Genomic DNA, 24,406 nt, shown 5'->3' on the forward strand with positions numbered 1-24,406 from the left:
ATGGTGACGGCGAGAGTGACACGTGAGAAAGTATGTACAGCAACAGTGGAAGGCGCGAACAAAAGACAATTGGTGACGAAGTTTACATGGTAAGGATACCCATACAATGAATGTTAACATATACAAGTTAAGTCAAGGTGGGTATCCTCGAAGAATAAGTGCCGAAATTTCGCTGTAAGACTCGACGGGGTTTCGGCCTGTAGAAGAGGTTAGGCCATCATCAGGACCAGGTTACTCTTTTATTTAATTACAGTGGCGTAGAGTAACGTAGGGCTCCCAATCGTGGGGGTGAGGAATACCCAAATAAATCTGGTAATGCAAGCGTCTGTTAGTTCGTAAGGGTCCAGGTCTTGGCACGCTGGGAGGTCTCTGGTTGAGTTACAGAGAGTCCATTGGCAACTTGATGGGTCCACAGAGAGGATGCGCTGCTGCCTGTATATGATTTGTAAGCAGTGGAGAACTGCGCTGTAAGGAGTCACAGGCGTTTAACATAGTAACAATACAAGTTCATTCAACTACCGTAAATGACAATTCTAAACAAAAAGAGAGACGTCAGTCGAGCGAGTGTGTGTGTTTCAAGTGCCTAGAGTGCCTTCCGGGTGTAGGTATCGCTAGACCAGCGTGTGAGCATGGTGTGTGAGCTGTGTTTCTAATTATCTGTATGATTTCGTGGTCGTGGGAGCAATTTTTAAATTTTTATTTTTTCCTCCCCCTTTTTTTCCCCTTTGTTCTCCCTGAGGGAGTGTGAGGTTCCTGCCCAGCTCAATGATAGTAGTCGGGGCAGCATGTAAGCACAGCGCAGTGATGGCGGTTAGGTGGCACATCAAGTATCCAGTCTCGTTTGTTACGTTGGAGGTGTCTGCTGTGCAGCGTTAGAACATGTAAGCTTTCCTAGCATTTCGCCCCAGGTCTGCGTGATGGGATATTTTCGCAAACCCTGCCGTCTCCTCCTTGTGTAGGGTGGTGCCTTCCGCCCGCGCCGAGGTTTCAAATGATGTCACCCAATGTGATATCTCTGGTGGATCTTTATGTTTCCACCTCCTAGTTATGAGGCGTTTCGCAGTGATGAGGCCCAGGTCCCGGAACCTGGAGCCGGCGCGTCACCATTTCATGAGCACTTGTGCACAGTATCCCACAGGTTACATGCAGATTAATATAACACAGTGCTGCTCTTATCCGTGTCTAACTATATGAAGTTTACTATAACAAATATATGACTTTTTGTTGAATTTAGTTTTTTCTCCTTGATCTTTTTTCTTTGCAACCCAGTAATTAATTGTACTACTGTTGAAATTGACTATTAACTGATAGCCTTTGTGACATTGTAGTATGATGTAAATGTTTTCTCTGGTCTCTATACGGTATATGGGCTACCTCCTGTAGTCTGATATTGTTTATTTAAACCCGATTCTTTATAATGAGTTTCTCCTACTGCAGGCATGGCATGCTTTCCTGCAACATTCAGCACTCCATACACAATTTCACTTTCCAAGCAGCCCGGGACAATGGCGCCGCTTATTTGAAATAAAATTACCTCACATTTACATGAGTTTGAGCTATTGTCATTTTAAATGACAATGCCTTTTTTATTCATGTGTTAATTACCAAAACAAATAAATAAAAGGCATTGTCATTTACAATGCCAATAGTTTAAACTCTCGCAAATACGATACCTATTGCATTGCAAATGCTTTTTATATGTCTTATCGCCCTTAATTCAACTTTACTAGAAATTCATTCTCTTTAAGCTATTTAGAGATCATGTTAACCAACTGGTAAAGTAGAAGGCTCAATAATGTTGCTGAATTATCTGACCTAAGCATGACACTAAGGTCCTAGTATGAGGTTGGTGGTGTGGGTGCGGGGCGGCACGCCACAGTCCTGCTCCCACACTGCCAAACACCACCGCCGCCCGCCCGCTAGATTACAAGTTGTAATACGGGCAGGACAACTGTGGTTTTCCCACCAAACTCATAACCAGGCCCCAAATCCTCATTAACAAACCAGTGGGTGATTCTCTAAAGCCACTGACGGCCTATCAGCCATTGAGGAAAGACAAACTGAGTGGTTTGATCCATTGGCTGGTTTCACATTACAGTGGAGTATACTGGTCAGCAGCACTAAGCGGGCTGGATCACATCTGCATGGGGTTGTTACCCACACAAATGCAGCCCGGCCATCGACTCTGACAGATCGGAATGCCAAATTGATATTACGAAGGTGGCACATACAGGGTGCTGGATCCCTTGCTGGTTTAAGTAATGGTGGTTGTATGAGTATGGGGCACAAATGGAAGCCCCCACTGCCCCCTCCACCGAGTGGTGGGATTTTTGTCCAGTGTTGCAGAATGGGTTCCTACTTGCTGCCAATGCAATTAAATGGGGCAAATAATATATTATTTTGGATTTCTTTTCATGTAAAAATGTCTGAAAAAAGCAATATGACATGGAAAAAGTATGGTGACATTAAGAACAAAGGCTGTTTATATTTTCCCGCATTTGCTGGACTTAACCTATGACGTGGCTTTTAGGTACAGCACTCTGGGGTTTATTTAAACTTTATGAATAAACCAAGTGTTTATTTGAAAATGTTATGACAATAGCTTTGCGAATGGCAGAGAGAACCATCAGCTCATAGACAAATGATGCTTGCCATCAAAATAAATGAAATTTCAGTACCTCTATGCAAGCACTAGACATTACAAAAATCACATAACGTACTCACTAGTGCACTTTGAGGGCTGCAAGCTTTTCTGGCTCGTTTCTACTGCGTTTCGTGAATAGGGGAAAATCTTGAGGAATAGCACATCTACAGATGCCGATGCATGATTTGCTTTATGAATTCTGCCTAAGAACCTTAAATCAGTTTAGTTCATCACAGGAAGTCATTTACTTAAAAAACAAATCCAGGGTAATTGCTATTTGTTCTAAGAAAGCGGAATTACTTGTCTCTGAGCTGAGTGTAGTAATGGTTTCATTCTCTCTCAACTGGAATTTTCATCTTATACATAAGGATGTACTTTTAAGGCTAGAACATCGACCTCGAAGCTGGAGATCTAGGCTCGAGTCTCGGCAACGACGCTCAGCATCCTGTGATTCTGGGCAAATCACTTAATCTCCCCGTGCCTAACAAAAAATGAATGTGTCCTTCTGTAACGAAACTGGTGCTCATGTAAAGCGCTCTGATACCCGATTCGGTTCTAGTTTGGCTATATAAAACTCTATTAAAAAAAATTCAAAAGCCTTCCAGGCCCAAAATCCTGCACCACAGGATTCACAAACAGTGCTTTATCCATTGCAACCCTTCAAATTTCAGATTGGCTAAAACACTCCACTACCTTCCTCTGAACGTGAGGCCTTGGGTGTGTCTTGACAGGAAGATCGCAATTGTGGCAACTAAAATATGAACTTCCTGGGGTGGACAACACACAACAATACGGGTAGACCCATCCATTTCACACTCCACTAAAACTCTTCGCCAACCACTAGTCCTTATCGATCGTTCAACTATACTGTGGGTCCTAAAGAGACAAGGGTGGTATCTTTGCCTAAGAGAATGCTCTTGGGAATGATTGGAAATGTCGACACTGCTGATCTGTCCAGACTTCAGATTCTTCGCCTAGCCTTTTAGATTTGGGTCGTTGCTAAATAGTGATTTAACGAAGATGGGAGCATTAGATATTTTTTTAACTAATGGGAATAATAGAATCAATGTACCCTTTTTAATAGTGAGCAGTAGGGACCACTGTCCCATACAATATTATTATCTGTCAGACTTATATTTATTTTTGCTTCTTTTTTTATAAAGTGCTAAGCACCCAGTGGTGGTCTTCAGATCACTATGAGCCCTGGAACATTGTGGATAATGCCAGGTGGCCTGGTTATACTTACGAAACCCTGGCAGTGCACAGCGCGCAATGAAAGGAATACTAGGGACCCGTGCCAGAGTAAGATTGTGAAGATGGCAGAGCCTAGAGAGATGCAAGCTCTGGGCCAGGTGGAAGCTTGCCAGTCTTAGGCATCTGACCACTGTGATGAAATACTTAGACATTTAGGCATTTAGAAATGTCTCTTTGTGGAGCTGGAGTAGATAGATTGCACCAGGTATGCGGATCCCTTTCTGTTTCATGCCTGTCGTTTTTGATTGTTTTAAATTACAATGTCCTCTCTTGCTTTTTAGGTGGAAAAACAAACCAACTTACTCTCAAACCGAGCGCAACCAGGGCAATTATTCAAGACCTTGACCCCGACCAGAGCTACCTCGTGAAAGTTCTGGCCTTTAATGACAACGGAGAGAGCCGGCAGACCCAGGGGCATTTCCGAAGTAGGTGGAAGTTGCTTGTGTGTTGGTTTGTGTGGGTTTTGTAGGTCGGTGTGCATGTGGTTTAGCGGCCCTGGTGTCTATTTGCATGTATCTGTGGTTTTTATCTGTCACCCAAGTCAATGTATCCACATAAAGTTTTAAAACAATGATAATATATTAAGGTTAGATATTTGGAACAAAATGTTCTAATAATTTAACAAATTATTGATTATAAATCACGTGAAATAACATATTTAAGAAAAACCTAGATCAATTCATGAGTATTACAGTATATCAATCAGCACCGGATGAATTTCTACTCATTCTAAATAAAATACACAGCCTCAGTTGGCCCTAGTTCCTGGTGCTAAAGTGACACTTTTCTGAGGACAATATTATATTTGATGGGTAGACTGCATTAAACTTAACGAGAGGTGCTATAAGACTGCGGCAAAGCGATGGTGGGGCTGTGCAGTGGGATTCATAGTCTGACACAGAGGTAGTGTGGAGGAGATTTGGACACAGGGCTGCAGCAGAGTAGATGAAGATGGAGCAAGTAAAAATGAAGAGATCATAAGACAGCTTGTTTGTGTGACTATTTTTGAAAGAAATAAATAAAAACAATATTAGTCACGTGCAACAGAGGCTGTACTCGGTCCCTTATCATTCCGTGGTCACTATAACCCGGTGGGTCGTGTTATGTATAATATGTGTTAGCATACTTTACAATACATAATTGATGAACTCGTTTCTTTTGTTAGTCAGGGATTTGGAAGACAAAAGAAAAGAGACGGCTCCAAAGAAACTGAAGGTTGATGAAACGGAACGAGGGAACAAGAGCCAACCACAAGAAGGTCAGGTCTTTACTGATTACATGTCCAGGTTAAACCACTAAGGGCTGCCTCTCGTATGGACAGTCACACTTTTTCTTTGAGAGCTGGTTATCAAAAACACATTGCTGATATATTACAATGATCATGGCTAAGCATATGTTGGTGCGCACGTTGATGTATGTGACGTTATGTTGGCAGCATCTGTAATGCTCGGTTCTGCCATTTATAAGACCTTATTGGGCTCGATTTCTACGTGCTTCTGAAATTTCCCATTGACCAGTCATCTGGGGTCAATGTGTTTTGTCAGTGTCGATGGGTTTGTCCTGTGTAGACTTTATTGATGGTTCGTATTTTTTTGGTAGAAGGGTCATAATGTTCTGCTCTTGCAAGATATCTTTGCAGTGTTTGATGTCTGTCGGTGGGCTTGCTGCAATAATTGGCCACTTATTTCATTGAATGAAGGTGTGTGGTCGCCCAGTGCCTGCCCTCAGTTGCCTGTGTTTTTGTCAGCCAAGTTGCTTCTGTACCAAATAGTCCACATTTGGCATGCTATATTCTCATTAACATTTTCTGTTGGTTCTAGATGTGTGATTGGCTAAAAGGTGGGGTGTGCTGATGGAGCAGCAACGCTTAGCCAGCTATATGATGTTGGTGCAATGCCAAGAACATGAGGGTTTGGTATGCTCTAAGATGTTCTCTTCACTGTGTAAGGGATGAGTGTCTCAGGAGAGCGATGAGCAACATATGGGCGTTGATGCCCTGTTGTGTGCATCAGGGTGCCGTGAGGGCTGTCTCTTCTAATATTTTGAGCCGAGATTATTGTGATTACTTGTATGTCAGCAATGCTGTTGTACACACTGTGACATCCTGCTATGTTATATATTTGTTTTCAATTTATGTCATATGTATTGTCTAATGTATCGTATTGGATAGTGCACTGTCCAATGTAAACAAGGGAAGACAAGACCCTATTACCCTAATAAGGTGTATGTGTTAAATTGCTCATTTGCTTATTTCTCCTCAGTACAATTTCTTGCAGTATATTTGATGGTTTGCGTGTTTGGTTATTGCATTGCACCATGGTATTACTTTAAAATGTTGTTGTTTAGCATGGAAAAACTAGAGTGGCTAAATGGTTCAGGGATTTATAGATACATTTCCATGTTCCATGTCTCATGCGTGATAGTACACTGCGAACTCGAAGCTTATTAATTGGCCAGCACACTCTTGTGATGGTAAAATGTACTGCAGTATCAAAGCCATAGTGATATATTCGGATATCTAAGAGATAGTCAAGTCCCAGGAATCAAATTGTTATTTTACTGAATAGTGATTCCATGTAGGGTCAGCCCAGATACTAATAAATGGAGCACAGAGAGAATATGAGATTCTAGAAGAAATCTAATGAGATATGTAAAGTGAATTAAGGAAATTACCCAGATTTCAGGTATAAGGTTACAACATTAATAGAAAAAATATGTATGTGAACTTCACCCTGCTCAAACTATACCAAAGACAGGTTTTCATGCAGGCTCCACACTGATGCTTACATGTTATTCCTGTAGTTCCAGGCCTTTTTCTAGAGGCAGATTCCTTCAAGATTGACTCGGAGGATTGGTCCCCTGAAAATGGTATAGTTTCACATTGGAACTCCAGTTTCCACCCAAATTTGTATTATGAGGCCTTTCTGATCGAGCGCCTTAGTAATGTTTATACAAGTACTTCCACCGTGAGTCCGTATTTATGTCTTCATTTCAAGCTGGTTAGCTTTGAATTTCATGGGGAGCTGGCTGAATTCTTTCCTAGTTGGAAAATATCCACTTCCGGGGGAAAGGTTATAGCGGGCTCGTGGGCACTTAGGGGCTTACTTACAAGCTCCTTGCACCGCCGGTGTGTATTTTTAATATGGGAAAAAGTGACGTAAAGACTGCGCAAGGGGCCTGTAAATAGTTCTTCTGTAAGCTTCCTTGTTGTTGTTTACAACCTCACACTGCTGCCTTTTCCCTCAATATCATTCTTCCTTGTAGGCTTTTTCCTGACGCCTTATTTTGTTGTTTGGGTCTGTAGAGAGCCCAGTCCCACACGTGCAGCCATTTGGAAAGGTGTAAATAGTGCTGGGATTGTGTGTTGGTGTTAAGACAGCCATTTGAAGTTAAACAGAGCAATTGAAGTTGAAAGTTCTGCTGGTAGGGAAATGTTCTATACAAATATGTTTCCAAATGTTTCGTAATGAACCTGACAGTGTATTGACCCCTTGCCCGCGGCCGGAATTCCGCTCCTCTGCTGGACATTCAGAACGCGGGCGTGGTCATGACGGCTCCCAGCCGTCATCAGCACAGGAGCACTGTAATGCATGACGGACGGGAGCCGTCATCAGCACGCAAGGGGTTAAGAACGAATGGAAACCCTTGAAGGCTGCCAGTGAGTCTCTTCTCCACTATGCTGCAGTATTCGTCCCTCTGTTTTCATAATGGGCAGCATTTTACAGGGCTGTGGCAATTGACCAACCTTCGATTGTAAAAAAACAGAAGGACATACATTCTGTTGAACAGATGACAGTGTCAGTCCAAGAATAAGAGGAGACAGGTTGACATTCATTGTGACAAACTTGTAATTTTTGCTGGCAAATGCTTTTTGTACCTTAAGAAAAGACTAATTTATTTTTGCAATTTTATATAGCTTGGACATGACCCGAAGGCATCAGAGCGCCTTACAACTGTAGAATGATACAAAGGTACAGCAAGTTATAGTTACAATAAATACGTTCAGACATTTGCATCAGTAGCTGTGATCAGGACACATGCAGCCATTGGAAAAGGGACATACACGGCTCAAGCATCCATTACGATGGTGGGGGCACACAATGAAAGTAGTTTGTCTCCTGGATAAAGTGTTAGGTATGGTCGAGGGTGATTAACCCAGGAGTCTGTAAAATAGAAGGAGCTTGAGGTCCTTTTTGCAGGTTGTTGGGCGAAGGGAAGGGGGTAAGGAGTTCCGGATTCTTGTGGCACTACCAGAGAATGACTGGCTCATGTATTGTTCTCGACTGAAGGGGTGGGTTCCAGGAGCAGGGACTGGGCATTTCTGGAACCCCTATTTGCTCCAGAGATACCCCCTAATGGAGGGGACTTTCGATTGTGACATGTAACTATTGTAGATTACAGTTTCCATTTCACACTTCTTCACACGTTAAATGTTTACTCTGTTGGGCGTCCTTCTATAAGTCATATATTGCCCTAAAAATGAAGCAGATTCAGAATTTGTGTATTTATGTTGCTTTCAACATCCAAGAATGAAAATGTTTATGTGTGAGTAACGCTGTATCTTTCTTAGTTGCTCAGCCAAACTCCTCTTTCGGAGTAGATGCATGTCACAGAGAAACATGGTGTCAAGGTGTGCGCTGCATGGGAGGGTACTGCACACTGGCTTTCCCACACTGAGAGTGCATGCTACCATATCACAGCCGAAGTGGTGCTCAGCAAGAGTCCTAGTCAGTAAACCTTGCACCATCCGTATTGAGAGCTCCAGTTGGTACTGGTCTGAAAGCTAGTACTGGTCTTAAAGCTTTTTATTCAGGAAGAGACATTAGAAACTTGCTAGCCGAATTTGAGGCGTGTGTCAGATCTTTATGGCATTATTGATTGTTTTAGGGACTATGTGAAAATAGTGTAGTTTTCATGTTATATATACTAGGTGCATGGGGGCGTGGCTAACTGCCAAATATTGCAGCTACAGATTAGGGGAGATCGTGCTGCAAGCCCTGACTATCGGATTACATCAGCCCCAGGGAGCCCTGCACTGAAGGTCTTAGGTGCATTCAATATGATGTTTGACATTAGTAAAGGTTTTTGCAAGTAAAGAACGCATACAGTTCCTTCAATAACCCCATAATACACAGGTGTTAGTTTAGAACATAATCCTCATTATCATAGTTTTAGCTTACTAGTTGATTTGTGTTGGCAATGCATAACATCTTTCACTTCTTCTACATGCTCTTTTTCCCGATCTTATTATGAAAATTCACTGTTTCCAAAAAAGAGACATGCATAGTTGAAACAGCGAGGGACATGATACTGAATTCAGCGAAGCAAGAGGAGCAGAATTCTGCTGGGGAACAACCTAGTGCTCCCCCCCTAACCCCCCCCCCCCCCCCCCCCCCCAGCTAGGAGCCTTTGCAAGCTTTCCCTTTCTAGCCAAAATATTGGTACTGCCTGGTGGCAAACCTTACATCTTCTGGCACTCTGAGGATGCAATAACTCTTCTAAAGTCCATGCATAAAAATGAGGCTAGCATTGCCAGCCACAAGCTAAACCCCACACCAGCATGAGTTATCGATTGAATGATCTCACGGACTCCTGAGAAGCCCTATCAAGGGAGCTGACAGATACAGACTCATCTTCTAGTTACGCTGTTTTTGACTTATAATCCTTGTAGGAAAATTATAATGATTATATTCTAGCTGTTGGGAGCCAGACAATTCCAATGCCTTAGTCTTGCTGTTGTCTCCTTTATGGAAAATTGGAATGCTGTTTCTCTCTCCCGGCACCAGCGTCTTTCAAACCACTTTTCTCTAGCCTGCTACTCTAATCGGCCCATTCGACTTTCTCTACCCACATTCTGGTGCCAGTTTGAACTCCACTAACGGCACGTTTCATGACGCTTCCTGCTTATAGGGGTAAGGGACTGGAGATGCAAGGATTTGCATTGAACAGCTGTAATCACCTACAAAACAGAATAGTTGACTGCAATTGTGAAGGTGGATGGGGATCCATTGCCATGCGGATGCATCGATCTCTTGCCATGTTATGGAAATGTAATGCTTCTGGACCCCTCCCACCTTATCCCCAAGTGGTTTCGCTGAGCGTGATGTTTTCAAAATCTCATTAAGATTTGAGTTAATCAATTTTTATTTTTATTTGGGAGGAAAATAGTTTTTTTGCGTGTCATGAAACATCCTAAAATTCTGTTCACACTAACCACAGGATTCATGGTCTTCATGTTCCTTTAAATAGTATAACTTTCAGACACTTATAATGTAAAACTGTGCTACCATGAAAAGGAATGAAGCACTTGGCCTGAAGGACATTGTTCATGCCTGCAAAATATTTCTCATAACTCATCCCCTCCCTTCAAATGATTTGAACGCGGATTATGTGCGCAATACCTACAGGCTAGCAGGTGTTGATTTTCAACTAGCTAATAGTTTATGGCTTTGAAATCCTATTTATAAATAAATCAGAGTTTTTGCAACATCAGTAATGAACATCAAGTGACTAGCAAGCTACTGAGAAGAGAATTGTGGAGCGTTAGAAAGGCTGAGTATCAGCATGTTGGACTATACAACTCTCCTTGCCGCTTGCCTCTGTAATGCTACATGTTAGGCCGCAGACCACATATAAACAGATTCGACAAATAAAGCAGGCAGCACAGGTCACTGGGAGTACAGTCATGTTCTTAGATCTTTCCTGAAGGGTAAAGATTAGAAAGAGATTTTAGGATTAAGTTGAGGGTGTTCTGCCAGATGGACCCCCGGATTGAACATTATCACCACAAGTATAAACTTTGTAATCTGGGAGACACAAAAAAGAGATTTCTGTGCAGAGTGTCAGGGAGCATAATACTCCCCAAACATGAGGCAAAAGCCATGGAACTAGACAGAAGAATTAAAAAAGGGTCAATTGGCAGACTGGAGACATATGTAAGAATCTCAAGTAGAAACAACTCTCCCTTTCTAGAAATCTCCTACCTAGTGCAGCACAAAGCTTCTAAATACCATTCTGTTTTATTTTTTTTGCATTTTTATGCATATTTATATAGTGTGGCCATTACCCAAAGGTAGTAGAGTGCTTTACAAGAGATATTTTTTTACATGGTACAAATACAACTATAAGTAGTTACAAAGATTGAAAATATAACATGGTAGATCATTACAGGAAACAGAATGAACAAGAAGTATAAGGGGATTGAGGTAGTGTAGGTGTCTGTGACAAGCTGATTACAGTGTCTTAGTTAAAATGATGTTGGAAGAGAAGGGCTTTCACATCCGTTTTGAGGGTAGTCAGTGAGGTAGTTGTGTGTAGATTTGGAAGTAATGAATTCCAGATTCCGGTTGTGCTGCGTGGGAAGGATTATGCCATAAGATGTTCATTTTTAAAGGACGGGGTTTCAAGCAGCATTGCTTCGGTGTTTCGCAATGGTCTAGAAATGCCCAACAGCTTGAGTTTGTCCACCAGCTGGCACCAATGAATGGTAGTCTCTTCTGAGCAGAGTTGCTATGAGTATTCATATCTATGTTTCTGGTGTCACAAAACCAGGTAGTTGCTCTTTTTGGTTGACCCACTATCACAGTATGAGAAAGTCGCAGGGTGAAGGGAATAAGGAAGTGATCGGACCAATCTATGGGGATGGGAGCTTTCACTGAGAGCGTGTCATCTTTAGACATTACTTGGTCTAGAATGGAGCCTTTAGGGTGTGTCAGCTCAAGGTTATGTTGGATCAGACCACTGAAGATTCAAATCACCCAGAAAAATCACTTTGTCGGATCGAGAAGTTTGGCCAGTCGTGAGGTCCGTGCATTCCTCGACAAAGGCCATGTTACCACGGGGTGGGAGGTAGACTGCATTTACTCTGAGGGGAGAATTGTGTATGTCCAGAGTGAGGCATTGGAAAGGGGAGTAGGGGCCCTTGGTATCTCCTTCCATTGCAGAGTATCTTTGTAAATGGCTGTGATGCCACCCCTGACTCTGCCTACTTGGTCCTTTTTGATGATGGAGTCGTTTGGAGGAAGAAGAAGATCAAAAGTGTTTTGAGGTGTGTTGTTGAACCAGGTCTCTGTCAGGATTAAGAGGTCAAAATTGTATTCAGAGGTGGTGTTGGAGATTTCCAGTTAGTACTTCATAGCAAATCTACAGTTGTGAAGAATGACTCGTAGAGTTGAGGTAATTGATTTGATGTGAAGGGTGCCGAGGGTTTTCGTTACTATATGTGTTAGAACTGGCAATCTCTAGTTGGCAGAAATAGTGACCCTTGCTTCTAGTCAGGGTAAGAAGGATACACTCTTCAGAGAACCATTGCTCGCCCCCTTGGTAGCTTGGCACGAGCATTCAGGCTTATCGAAGGCACTATGCAAAGTATTTGTACCAACACTCACAGTAACACAGTGAAAACACCACAAACTGACTCCACAACAGTATAGAAAAAGAAAGGTATTTAATCTAAACTACACAAGACCAAAACGACAAAAATGTAACATACACAGTTCAAGAATATGGTTTCAAATGAGTTCTTAAGGTTGCGTTAAAATTGTTCACAGTTGCGTCACTTTTTAGCCAACAGTACCTTTAGTTGCAACAAAAGTTCCAAGTGAAACTTGTAGCGGTGAAAACCAAGCGATGCGTCACTCCTGAGACCCTAGGGAGGCGATGTGACAACCCCGCTGGATGTAGCGGGTGTGTTGCGGTGACTCCGGTCTGCATGAGGAGGTATGCGAAACCTTGCGTGGATTCCGGTGCACAGGTTTCGGTGGAGGCGGCTCGAAAAAGGTACGATGCGACGATCTTCGGTGCGGCGATGATGCGCAGCTCAGCGTCGATCTTCTCCTCCTGTGGCCCCTCGATGCGATGGCTCTGCGACGATTCTCGCAGCGACGTGATGCGATCCGCAAGCAAGCGGTGCGACGATCTCACCCAGTGACGACAGGCTCTGCGACGATACTCACAGCGATGGTATTCTTCCCGCACCGGACTGGGGCATTCCGCAAGAGAAGGATGCAACGACTCTGTCAGCGGCAACAGGCGCTGCGACAATCTCGGCCTTTGCGGCGGTGGGAATTTCCTCACACTGACGGGGATACGCTCCGCAAGCGAGCGATGCGTTAAAACTTGCAGAAAGTTTTTTAAATCTTGGTTTCCAGCTTCCCGACACAGAGACAACTTCCAGAGGCACCACAACTGGTCCAAGCACTCTAGGAAGAACAGAACTCTCTCAGCAAAGTTCAGGCAAGCTGGGGGTGAAGTCCTTTTGTTCCTGGGACTTCTTAACAGGGAGCCAGCTCTTCTTCAGGCAAGGGGACACAGCACAAAGCAAAGTCCCTCCCCTCTCCTTGGCAGCAAAGCAACTGCAGGTCCGTCCAGCAAAGCAACACCAGGACAGTCTTCCTTCTTCAGTCTTCCAGCTTTCTCCTTGGCAGAGGTTCCTTCTTGATTCCAGGATGATCTAATTTCTTAGGATCAGAGTCCCAATATTTATACCCCAAAATCCTTTGTCCTCTGAGGGCAGAGGGGAATTTGCCCAGTCCAAACCAGTTCTGGAGCACTCTGTTGACATGACTCCTTCTTTCCTTTCACAGTGCAGGGCAGAAACATCAGACGCCCCACAGGAGGTGGAGCCAGCATTGTGGAGGGATAGCACAGCCCTGGAGCACTTTGTTGACATGATTCCTTCTCTCCTTTCACAGTGCAGGGCAGAGACATCAGACGCACCACATGGGATGGAGCCAGCACTGTGGGGGGGCAGGCACAGTCCTATTCAGGTCCCAGATGCAACTCCTCCCTCCCATCTAGATGCAGATCTCTCTATTCACCACTGGGCAGACTCATTCTGTCTCCTGGAATCCCCCAGCCCTGTCACTTAAACTCCAGACAAGGAATACACAACCTAGCAGAGGCAGGCTTGGCTAGTTAGGCAAGTAAATACCTACTTTCTAAAAGTGGTATTTTCAAACACACAATGTTAAAACCAACTTCACTAAAATATGTATTTGATCATTCTGAGTTCAGGCATACTAAACTCGAATTTCTACCATGTTCCCTGAGTCCGTTAGGATTATAAAATGTAATATTCTAACTGCCCATTCTGGCCTATTGAGAACAGGTAGCCTTGCAATAGTGAAACACTAAAATGGCTGTAATTCACTATTAGGACATGTCACCTACATCAGGACATGCTCTACCTTTCACATACACTGCACCCTGCCCAGAGGGATACCTAGGGCCTTCCATAGGGGTGTCCAATGTGTACAGAAAGGGAAGGGTTAGGCCTGGCCAGTGTGGACACTGGTCAGGTCAGCATGGCAGTTAACAACTGCACACAGGCACTGTGGTGGCAGGCCTGAGACACCATTTTAGGGCTACTCATTTGGGTGGCACAATCAGTGCTGCTGGCCCACTAGTAGCATTTGAATCACCAGCCTAGCACACTTAGTGCACTTTACTAGGGACTTCCTGGTAACACAAATATGCCAATCATGGATAACCAATTTTATAACAATTTAGACAGAGAGCATATGCACTTTAGCACTGATCAGCAGTGGTAAAGTGCCCAGAGCCCTGTTGCCAACAACCACGGGTCAGGAAAAACAAAGGAGGAAGAAGCAAAAAGTTTGGGGATAACCCTGCAAAAAGGGCAATTTCCAACAATTTGGATATTATTTATGATAGCAGGTGATTACATTGGATGTGATTTGTGGTTTAATCGGGTAAAAGAGATAGTTGGGATTCTGTGCTAGTTGGAGTTGTCTAGAGTTGAGGTGGTAGTAGGGGGAGAAGAAGTAGAGGAGGCTGGGGGAAGTTAGCTGCTGTAGCTTGTAAGTAGGTCCCCAATGTCATCTTGAGAGAGTGGGCGGGGATCTTATAGGACGAGGTCAATGACTACTCCTATAGATTGAATGCCGAGGAAAGTGTGTCTCCAGCCGAGGGGAGGATAGTCTGGAGTTTAGCTGGGCTATAGTCTCATCAAGCAGAAAGAGTTTTATGCTGAGGAGATCAAGTTTGTGCTCTAGGTGGTTGGTTTGGGTGGTCCTGATATGGGGGAGAGGAGTTTGTAGGATGGGTGGGGGTAGAGTGGTGTTATGTGTTAACATATGGGAGGAAAGTACATTGTGTGGGTGATCGAGGTTAAAAGGAGTGCAAGGAAGCGCAGCAGAGTGAGATGATGTGTGTCGTGTGGCCTCAGTGTGGTTGTGGAAGCTGGTCTTATTTGTGGTAATTAAGTGTGGTAAGGCTGGTTACCAATTACTGTATGCTGTTCTCATGTCAGGGTAGTAGTGAAGTGAGCAATAGAGAGTATACAAATTTACCCAAACATAGTTCTCGTCTGCTACTTTTGTTTGTGATTTTCTATTTTATCAGTTTGAAGAAAATACATTATTCTGCAAACAGTACATGCACATACGGTGCACATATATATTACAGAGTCTGCAGACGTTTGTACTTGTGATTGGGATTCTCACTCTATAAGATGTTCATTTAGATCTGATTATAACTTGGCTCCATATGACGAATTTTAACAGAATCTCTCAGTGCTTTAGCATATACACCCAAAGTTCAATCTTCTACATTTCGTACAGATGCGTCAAAGCAAGCACAAATGTATTTGGCGGATCCCAAAATGTAATTTCCCCTTTTAACTTCTCTACACACTTCTGCTCTCCCATACAGCAATATCGGCTCAACAGACTTCCGTCACATTTGACATGAATATTGCCTTCGTTTTTGAGAAAGCTATATTGCAAAATGGTTTTCAGCGAGTTTTGAAGGGTTCAATTTATTGATATTGTGAGTGTTTTTTGCAGAACCAATTCAATAAGTGCAATTTCAAAAATGTGGGTTGCTGGGAAAACTTGAAAATGTTCTAGCTGCCATAACATGACAAACCCATGTTACAGACAACAGATAGGGGCTGGGGCACAATGAGCTAATGGGGGTCATATGACCACACCATTCTCGTGTGAGAATCCTTGTATGTCATATATTGTGAGAGTTTTGGGATGTGGGGAATTGTTTGAGGCAATTGGGAGGCAGAGTTTGTTCTGTGCAGTCGTGGGTTTTATCTTTGGAATACATTTGGAGTTTTTTTTAATATGCATTGACTCCCGACGATTATTTGGAATTTTCATTCAGTTCCTGAGAACCACATACTACAGTTTGTTAGCGTTTGAGGACTACAGTAGGTTCTTGTCTTCCCGCACCAGGGAAGTCCTCTTGGCTGGAGGATAACAATATGTCTCATCCAGGAAGAAAGGATAATGCATGAGCCCATTAGGTGATGGGTTCTTGTATGTATGAAGGGGGCTGTGCTTAGTGATTGGATGATAGTGCAATAATTAATGGGTATGACTACAACATTCGCGTTAACTAGAGTACGTCGAGTTATGATCTGGTCCCAGGAGAGAGACGAGCAGATCTTGTGGGCCCTACCGATGGGGATTGTACTTGAAGATGCAATTATTATTCCGGATTCTATGCCAAGGTTATGGGATGCTGTAGTTATCTTGAAAAACAATCAGGTCTCTAAAACTCTTCTGAAGTAAATATACCCCTGAATGCTTTGAATCTTGCTGATAGTGAGTTCCAGAGTGTAGTGGCTTGTACTGAAAAAGCAGTGCCTGCCTCCTATGAATTTCCTATAGTAAAGTGGTATGATGATCCATGGTGCCAGCCTGGAGGGCAGTATCCTATGTTGTTTGTAATACTTTTCTTCAACTTGTTGATATAGTGATGCTTTTCCTTATCATCTCTGTGAACAGAGCAGAGTGCCTTGGACATTGCCATTCCAGCTATAGGTAGCCAGACGAATGATTGCAGAACGGGAGTCATGCGTTTGTGTATGCCTGTAAACCCTAAAATTACAAAGGGTTCCACGAATATAGCACATCCATCACCTGCAATGGGAATGGACTCCCTGCAGCTGGCAATCCCAGTCTAGTAAGGAATCTGGCAGCCATGGAAGGTGACCTAAACAGAGAACTGATGTGCAGTTTCAGAGACACAAAACATATGTAGCGTGCCGTGTTTGTATGTAATGCCAAGAAAATTCAGCCAGAGTGGGAAGATGTGTATGCGGGTCACGATGGGGCCATTAAATCGGGTGTATAGTATTTTTTACACAGATAATATTTAAGTAATACACACTGGCAGTTTTGGGCTACGATTTTGGTCAACAACCATTTCAAGTAAAATGTTTCTTTCTGCAAGTGATGCCCTATTCTGTCTGCTCAAGGGCCTTCGTTCTGCAACAGTCTTGAAGGACTGGATAACAGTAAAATACTTTCAAGCCAAGCCAGAAAATGATGTAAATGTTCACAGTTCCAGGAAAAGTGTTATTCTAGCTTTTGCGTTACCAAAATACCATCAACCTGACCTGGAAAAAGTGAAAACAGCTCCTGACAGGTAGGCATAATAAAAATCGAACAGCTCTAATACTTCCTGGTGATTGGTGCCTAGTGAATACTCATGTGACATAAGTGTGATATGACTGATAAGATGCTACAATAGTGCAAAACGCCTTTATCAGACTGCAGGCAATGGAAAGGCAATATAGAATGCTCTTGCATCATTGATGCATTTCTCTGAAAATACCGGCAGCCTAATATATGCAAGCTTACTGTGGAGCATGGTATAGAAAGTAGGCACTGGTGCAAAAATGGGAAGTTCATCCAGCATGTTTCATGGACTCCATCACCACATGTTTTGGCGCACTGATGCCCCTGATCTTTGATGGCCCTAATTCATGTTTCATAGGTGTACCTTTTAGATTACTTTCAGGTGCTCTAGGCCAGCCTCCTTCAGCGTGTAGCTCCTTTTTCTCCAGAACCTTCAGCCTTTGTCTCGAGACATTGTCAATCACTTCTTGGCTCAGCCCACAGGAGTATGTCAGTCTCACCATGTTCCTATTAGCTGCTTGTGTGTCATTCTACCTCATAGTAAGCAATGGAAACCATTTTAGAGCCAGTGAGAGGCTCCAGGCAGTTTGGAGCGAATACTCACAAAAGCATCTGAAAAAATAGATGCTAAAGAATGAAGTGTTGTTCAATATTCCATTGAAAGCGTTCGTTTTTCCTCCTCTCTCAGGACTGCTGCTTGAGCTTCAGTCCTGCAACTCATCCTCATCTCGTCTGTTGCTTCCCCCATCTCTCACTTTACCACTCACTTTTTTTTAAAGAATTCACAAGGCTCCTCCATTGCCCAACCCAGCCCTCCCTGCTCACCTCTGCTCTTCAGCTGTGTTGAGTTCTTTGCACTACTTCCTTGCCCCTCAGTGTCCTGTTTCTTTTTTTGTTTTTTTTTGTTTTCAGAAGTGCCCTGCAGCTGGCATTTCCTGTCGGGCTGATCTTGTCTCTAAATGGTCTTTTGTGCACATATTATTATTTTTTTTTCTTAATGTTCCTCTCCACAAGAAGGGTCTGCCTTTTTACAATGGTAAATTTGAAAAAAAGCCAAAATGGCTGCCACACCATGACGTATGCGCATAGATGCTTGTTGATACAATCACAAGCATAAGTCATCACGCTTGGGATGGATTTTTTTTTTTTTATGGCCAGTGCTGGCCAGCAATGTCAACAAGCATTGTCAAAGCACTAAGCAGAAGGGTAAACATCCTTTACAACAAGTGCTGTACAACGCAAGTCCTTACCTCGTATTTTTACCCCGCAAAATCTTTTACAACGCAGTGCTGTACACAGGGGCGGCTCTAGGCTCATGGCGGCCCTGGGCAGGGAGCGTAGGTAGGGGGCCCCAGAAGAGGGGGTCCAGGCGGGGCGGAGCACGGAGGCCAGTGAAGAGGGGGGGTCAGGGTGTTTGGAAATGAAACAGAGCCGGAGGCCGCCAAATGCCTGCCAGGGGCCGCCACGCAAATATGTATCCATCCTCAGAGGATTATTATATTAAGGATATATATTGGTGTGGTGGCCCCTGGGGTTTGGTGGCCCTGTGCAGGTGCACAGCTTGCACATGCCTAAGGCCGCCCCTGCTGTACACCGCAAACCATTACAACTCATTCCCCATTAGAACGCCCTGGTGGAGTTAGAATAGTAAATTGCGTTGTAATGGATTGCGTTGTAAAGCCCTGCATTGTAAAAGATTTTGCGGAGTAAAAAATGTTGGGTAATGGCACGCAATGTAAAGGCGTGCGGGGTAAAGTGCCATATTCGAGCAGAAGGTAGGCTAATACCTTGCAAATCGTGACCTCTTGGCTTTGCCAACGCTTTTTGAGGAAAGAATCGCTCGAACAACTATAGCTCCTTAGTGTATAATAAACACCTGTTTCTTTCAGTACAGCCAGGAGGTAGCCTAACACAAAGCCTGTAAAGCAATCTAGTTTCATTGGTCGTTAGCTGGCGGAGAAGTCCACCTAATGTGACAGAGTCGACACATTTCAATCCACACTTTAGTAATGTAAAATGCCTTTTTTAAATGCGAGGTTAGATACTGAAGGCAGCTGTGGGCAAAGGGCCCACCACAAACCACAGAGGTGATGTTTTTCCTGTCTCTGTGTGTGGCTCTAGTTTATTTGAAATCAAATACCCACGTAGCTTCTGTATTGAACACATTTTGTTGTTCCCTTTCTTTCTGTACAGCCGGTCTTTCGTGTGCCAAGTAATTCCGTGAAGGATGCACCGTATATTAAATGCGACCGAATAAAGAGGTGTTAATTCTAGAAAGAAAGACTCGAGGATGCGAGATGTTAATTGCAGCTGCGATACATTCCCGCTCCTGCCGCATTACAGCGAAAGTTCTTGGAATGAAGTGTTATAAAATAGAAAATAAGTCATCTGCAAGTGAGCGTTCTTACGCGCCTATTACATCAACCGCCATGGTGTTAATTTACAACAAGATGCTATTTAGCACTACGTTGAGTATTGTAAGGGCGGGAAATCAAATAGTTTCATTTCTTATTGCACCTGTGAGTTCCATTTTGCGTTAGCAAAAATGAATGCCTTTATCAATACAAATGAAATTGCAGTTTCAAAAGGAAATACATGAAAACAGCATACCCTTCCACATTAAAGCCTCGTCGGAAGCAGTAAGCGCTATATAAATGCAATTAAATGTAATAGGGTAATAGCTATTCGATGCCACCCGCAGGATTTATGCACTCTGCCCCCAAAGACACGTTTTAATGGAAAAAGTACAGCATTATTTTGTATCCACAAAGCAGAAAATCTTTTGTATTTAGCCATTGAACCGTGGCTCAGTTACAACAGGTTCAGCCAGAGGCTCCCGTATGAGGTATTATTCACATGTGGCCAAACTATCAAAGCATTCATAAAAAAAGACTCATAAAACTCAGTGAAAGACGCCGCTACTCGCAGGAATGGTATTTCTGCCCAAGGCCCGTTGACATGACAATTATAGTTTGGTACGTTTTCTTTTTTTGAAATACAGCTAAAAACAGTGAACCTGAAGGGAAGAAAGAGTAGAGTCGGCCTGGGCTGGGATGCCGCGCGCGGACAGCCGGATGAGTCTCACAGAATGCACCACGCAGGCCCGGGCCTGCCTGGAGATGGCGGCGGTGCCCGCGAGACGTGGCGCGCTCGTGGCAAGCCGCAATTCAGAATGTGTGAAGTACACTCCGGATAGGGATGCATCCCTCTGCAAAGTAGCCTCCAGGGCCCTGGGGTGAGGATTTGAAGGGTGAACCTCCCTCTCTGTATTTACAAGGCTCTAAAGAGGAACTTCACTTGTAGGAAACCGTGCTTGGTGGGCAATCAAGAGAGGTTTTTGTGAGTTCAGCCGGAGCCGAGCAAGGCTTGGCCCTGACAGACTCTAAAAAATGTAAATACTTGTTTGAATCATAGAAAGGGCATACGTGGTGCTAAATAGTTGCGCAAATATGCCAAAATACGCCAATCCTTTAAAAAAAGATAGAAAATGCAGGACGTTGAGAAATACATTGGGAAGTAATTTGTTTTATTTCACATTTAATAATAGATTGCAAAAAAGAATACACGTTCGGTTTTTCACTCCCGTACTGTAATCAGAACTTGAAAAATATTCAAAATGTTGCCGGATCTGCAGGTGTGGAAAGTTAAGTTATATCATTGATTGAAGAGTAATGTATCAATTACCTGGATGCATTTGTGTTAAATTAATATAAGCATCAGTGCCTGAGGTACTGTTTTTTCGTAAAAGTGGCTTTGAATGAGTCTCTTGCAGCTTTACAGTTACACCCGTATACTGCGCTCACTTGAAGTATCTCCAGTAGGGAGATAGGATCCTTTTAGCATGGTTACGCCCACTGTTTGCCTGGGGTCAATGTGTTTTTGACCTGCTCTAACTTGGATCCTTCTAACCAGGACCCCAGTCACTGTGCTTTCTCCCTAAATTGACCATGGTAAGCAGTTTTGTACCTCCACAATTACCTACTGGTGTACCCATGTAAGTCCCTAGTATATGGTACGCAGGTACCCAGGGCCCAGGTACACCAGGGGTCTCCCATTGCCTGCAGCATGTATTGTGCCACTCATAGGAGTCCAAATAAACTGTGACTACAGGTCTGCCATTGCAGCATGTGTGTGTGGGTGTTTGCACCTCTCACGACAGATAAGTCTCCTTTTATCTGGGTCAATACACTTAAAACCTATAAGTCACCCTCTGGCAAGCTCTTCAGTCCTGAGGGCAGGGTGCTTGGTTATAAATGTGAGGGTGCCCCGGCATGAGCAGGACACCCCTACAAACCCCAGAGTTGATCCTCCTGGCTTTGTAAGTCGGTGAGCCATTTTAATACGTAAAGTGGACATCAAGTCAATAACGAGATGTCTAACTATATAGTGGCTGCACCAAACCCAGTCATGTTTGGTATCAAACATGTTGGAATCATACTCTAACACCAATTCAAGTGCTGGAAGTATGATCCCATGTACTGGGAGGCTTCCGGTAACAGCCTTTCAGGGTTTGACAGCAAGATAGGGTTGCTGCCGACCACATACACAATTCTGCCCTACTGCTGCTGAGCCAAGCTTGAGCAAGGGAAGGTAGAACAATAAATTTCCTGTCACAGGAAGGTGTGACCACCTCCCAGATGGGACTTAGTGTATTGGGCTGGGGTGGAGGTGCTTGCCTGCGCCACCAGACTGCTTTGAAGGGCACATTTGGTGCTCTCCTTGTATACTCTAGTTTGTGCCAGTTCGGGGAGCCTTTTGCTCTTCCGCTCTGGCGTGAAACTGGACAAAGCAAGAATAAGGGGACCACCTCTATAGCAATAATAGGTCAGGGAAAAGAGAGGAGGACAGCATATATATACATATCAAAATTTCCCTCATTGACCAACATATCTACTTCTAATATTTGAAAATATGCCAGTGACACAAAGTGATCATCTCAAAGTCTTTTAATTTTATCAAAACATTATATTTCTTTAAAAAAAAAGATTTTTATCATAGTATTTTTATAAATATTCAAAGAGTTAGAACTTCATCATAAATGGACTTAGATGCATATAATCATTGGCAAATTTCTTTTACAGCCACGATTATTGCAAGAAATTATATAAATATGACGTAAAACTATACAACACATCTATAATTAAAAAAGGTCCTCCTGATTTAATAAAGCAAACACAAACCACACTCCAATTATACACTGTCATTCATTCTCACACACTTGAAAACAAACAATATCTGTCAATGGTAGAGTTTTGGATCAGACAGAAAATAAAATAGTACTTTTCGTCTCTGCCAACAAATCGGGTCTCAAAAAGAAAATATGAGACTCGGCAGTGGGTCGACGCGCGTTTCGGTGGTCTGAAGGCTGTTGGAACCACCTTCCTCAGGACCACTTCAGATACAACGCTTTCATTTCATTTATGGTGAAGCTATAACTCTTTGAATATTTATAAAAATACTATGATGAAAATCTTTTTTAAAAAAAGAACGAAAAGAAATTAAACGTTTTGATAAAATATTAGAAGTAGATATGTTGGTCAATGAGGGAAATTTTGATATGTATATATGTGAAACTGGACGAAGGACATGGGAGTATCCTCCCCTTTGTCCTGCCCGCATTTGGGACACACGTCTGAGTCATTCCTAGCCTTCCCCTGGGGTACTTAAGGGCTTATCTTTAGGTGGTTCCTTAGATTTGTTGTGGGACAAGACTAAAGCCTGAAACCACGTCACTCTTTGACCGTCTGGACACTTTGATTAAATTGGATTTTGGAATCGAGACTGCACGAAGGAAGAATCCTCCTGCTCCTGCTTTTGCAGTTCTGCAAGTCTTCTTCGTCGTCTGTGCTTCTTCCACGATCTTCTCCAGATCTGTGAGCATTAAGGACACCCAAAGTAAGCTCCCTTGGAGTGAAGGAGTGACTCCCCTGCATCTGCAGGCACCGCTACAAAGCTGACCGGTCTGCTGCTCCTGAAGTCCCACAGACTCCCCGAGGCTCAGTAACACGTTTGATAGTTTTGCAACTCACTCAAGGCCTGACCTGTCCTCTCTGCAATTTTCAGGCTAGTATCCCTCGTTGGAATCGCTGGGACCGTACCTCTGTGCACTGCGTTGACTTGCTATTGCCAAGGCTTGTTGACTCTGCACTCCTGAGGTCTTCATGCTACAAGACTCTCCTGCCTCCAGCATCTCTTCCTCCCAAGTACAGCATCCTCACCGCATCCTCTGCCCCGTGGGCCTTCCTTCTTGGTGAGCTGCTCGAGGTCCTCTGGTGACTCCTGTGCCTTTGGCCTGCGGATCCTCCTGAGGGTTTTCTCCTGTTTCAGTAGGCTCTCCTGCTTGCTCAGGATCCGTTCTCACTCTCCTGCTGTTGGTGAGTACCTTGGACCTTTCTGCTCCCAACGTTGCTCCTTCTTCTTCCTCCTCGCCAGTTGCGGCTACCAAGGCTTGTTGGTGCTCCTCTGGACACCGACCACCTTGTCATTGACATTCGACTTTGGACAGCTCGTGCATGGCTCCTGGTCTTTCTTAGTGTTGCCTGGTCCTCACAGCTGCAGCGACAAGGTCGCCATCAAAACTCAAGAACCGTTTTACATTGGTGGCCATTGCTCTTCTGTGTCTCCTGGTCACTTCTGAGTGGCATAGTCTGTGTCCCCTCTGCTTGCAGCTTGTCACTTCCAGAATCTACCCTTGGATTCCATCGGATGTCTTCACCTTTCTCTCCAGTGGCACTTTTCTCCAAGTCTTCCATTATCATCTACAGAGGTTTCCAACATCGTTTCACCCCTATGCACCTGGCTTCTGGTGTAGGTAAGCTGATTCCCGGGACATCCACAGATGGGGTGACTCTCCAACCTTCCATCTTCCAAGGGAATTCTTCAGGGTCCTCTGGGAAAGGTCCTTCTTCTACAAAACTGCAAACACAACTTCTCCATTGACTTCCATTGGGCACGCGGCTGTGCTCCCACTCTGCACACAGCCTACCTGGGATTTCTGGGTACGTACCTTGGGTAGTTCCTTTTGTCCCCAGCTCCTTTGGGGCTTCTGGTCCAAGTCCCGTCCTCCTTTGCAGTTTGCATTTCACTTTCTTAATACATGGTTTGGTCTCCC

General features: G+C 43.8%; 1 protein-coding gene across 1 annotated transcript in view; it reads left to right on the plus strand.

The window, feature by feature from the left end:
* Window positions 1–24,406, plus strand: part of COL14A1 (collagen type XIV alpha 1 chain) — a 514,343-nt gene that overhangs the window by 86,283 nt on the left and 403,654 nt on the right. Inside the window, exons 4-5 of the mRNA XM_086966163.1 lie at window positions 4,180–4,323; window positions 5,064–5,156. Coding sequence (XP_086822289.1) covers window positions 4,180–4,323; window positions 5,064–5,156 — 237 coding nt within the window. The remainder of the gene's footprint in view (window positions 1–4,179; window positions 4,324–5,063; window positions 5,157–24,406) is intronic.

Source organism: Lissotriton vulgaris, chromosome 4_1 (genome assembly GCF_964263255.1).
Source record: "Lissotriton vulgaris chromosome 4_1, aLisVul1.2, whole genome shotgun sequence".
NCBI lineage: Eukaryota > Metazoa > Chordata > Amphibia > Caudata > Salamandridae > Lissotriton > Lissotriton vulgaris.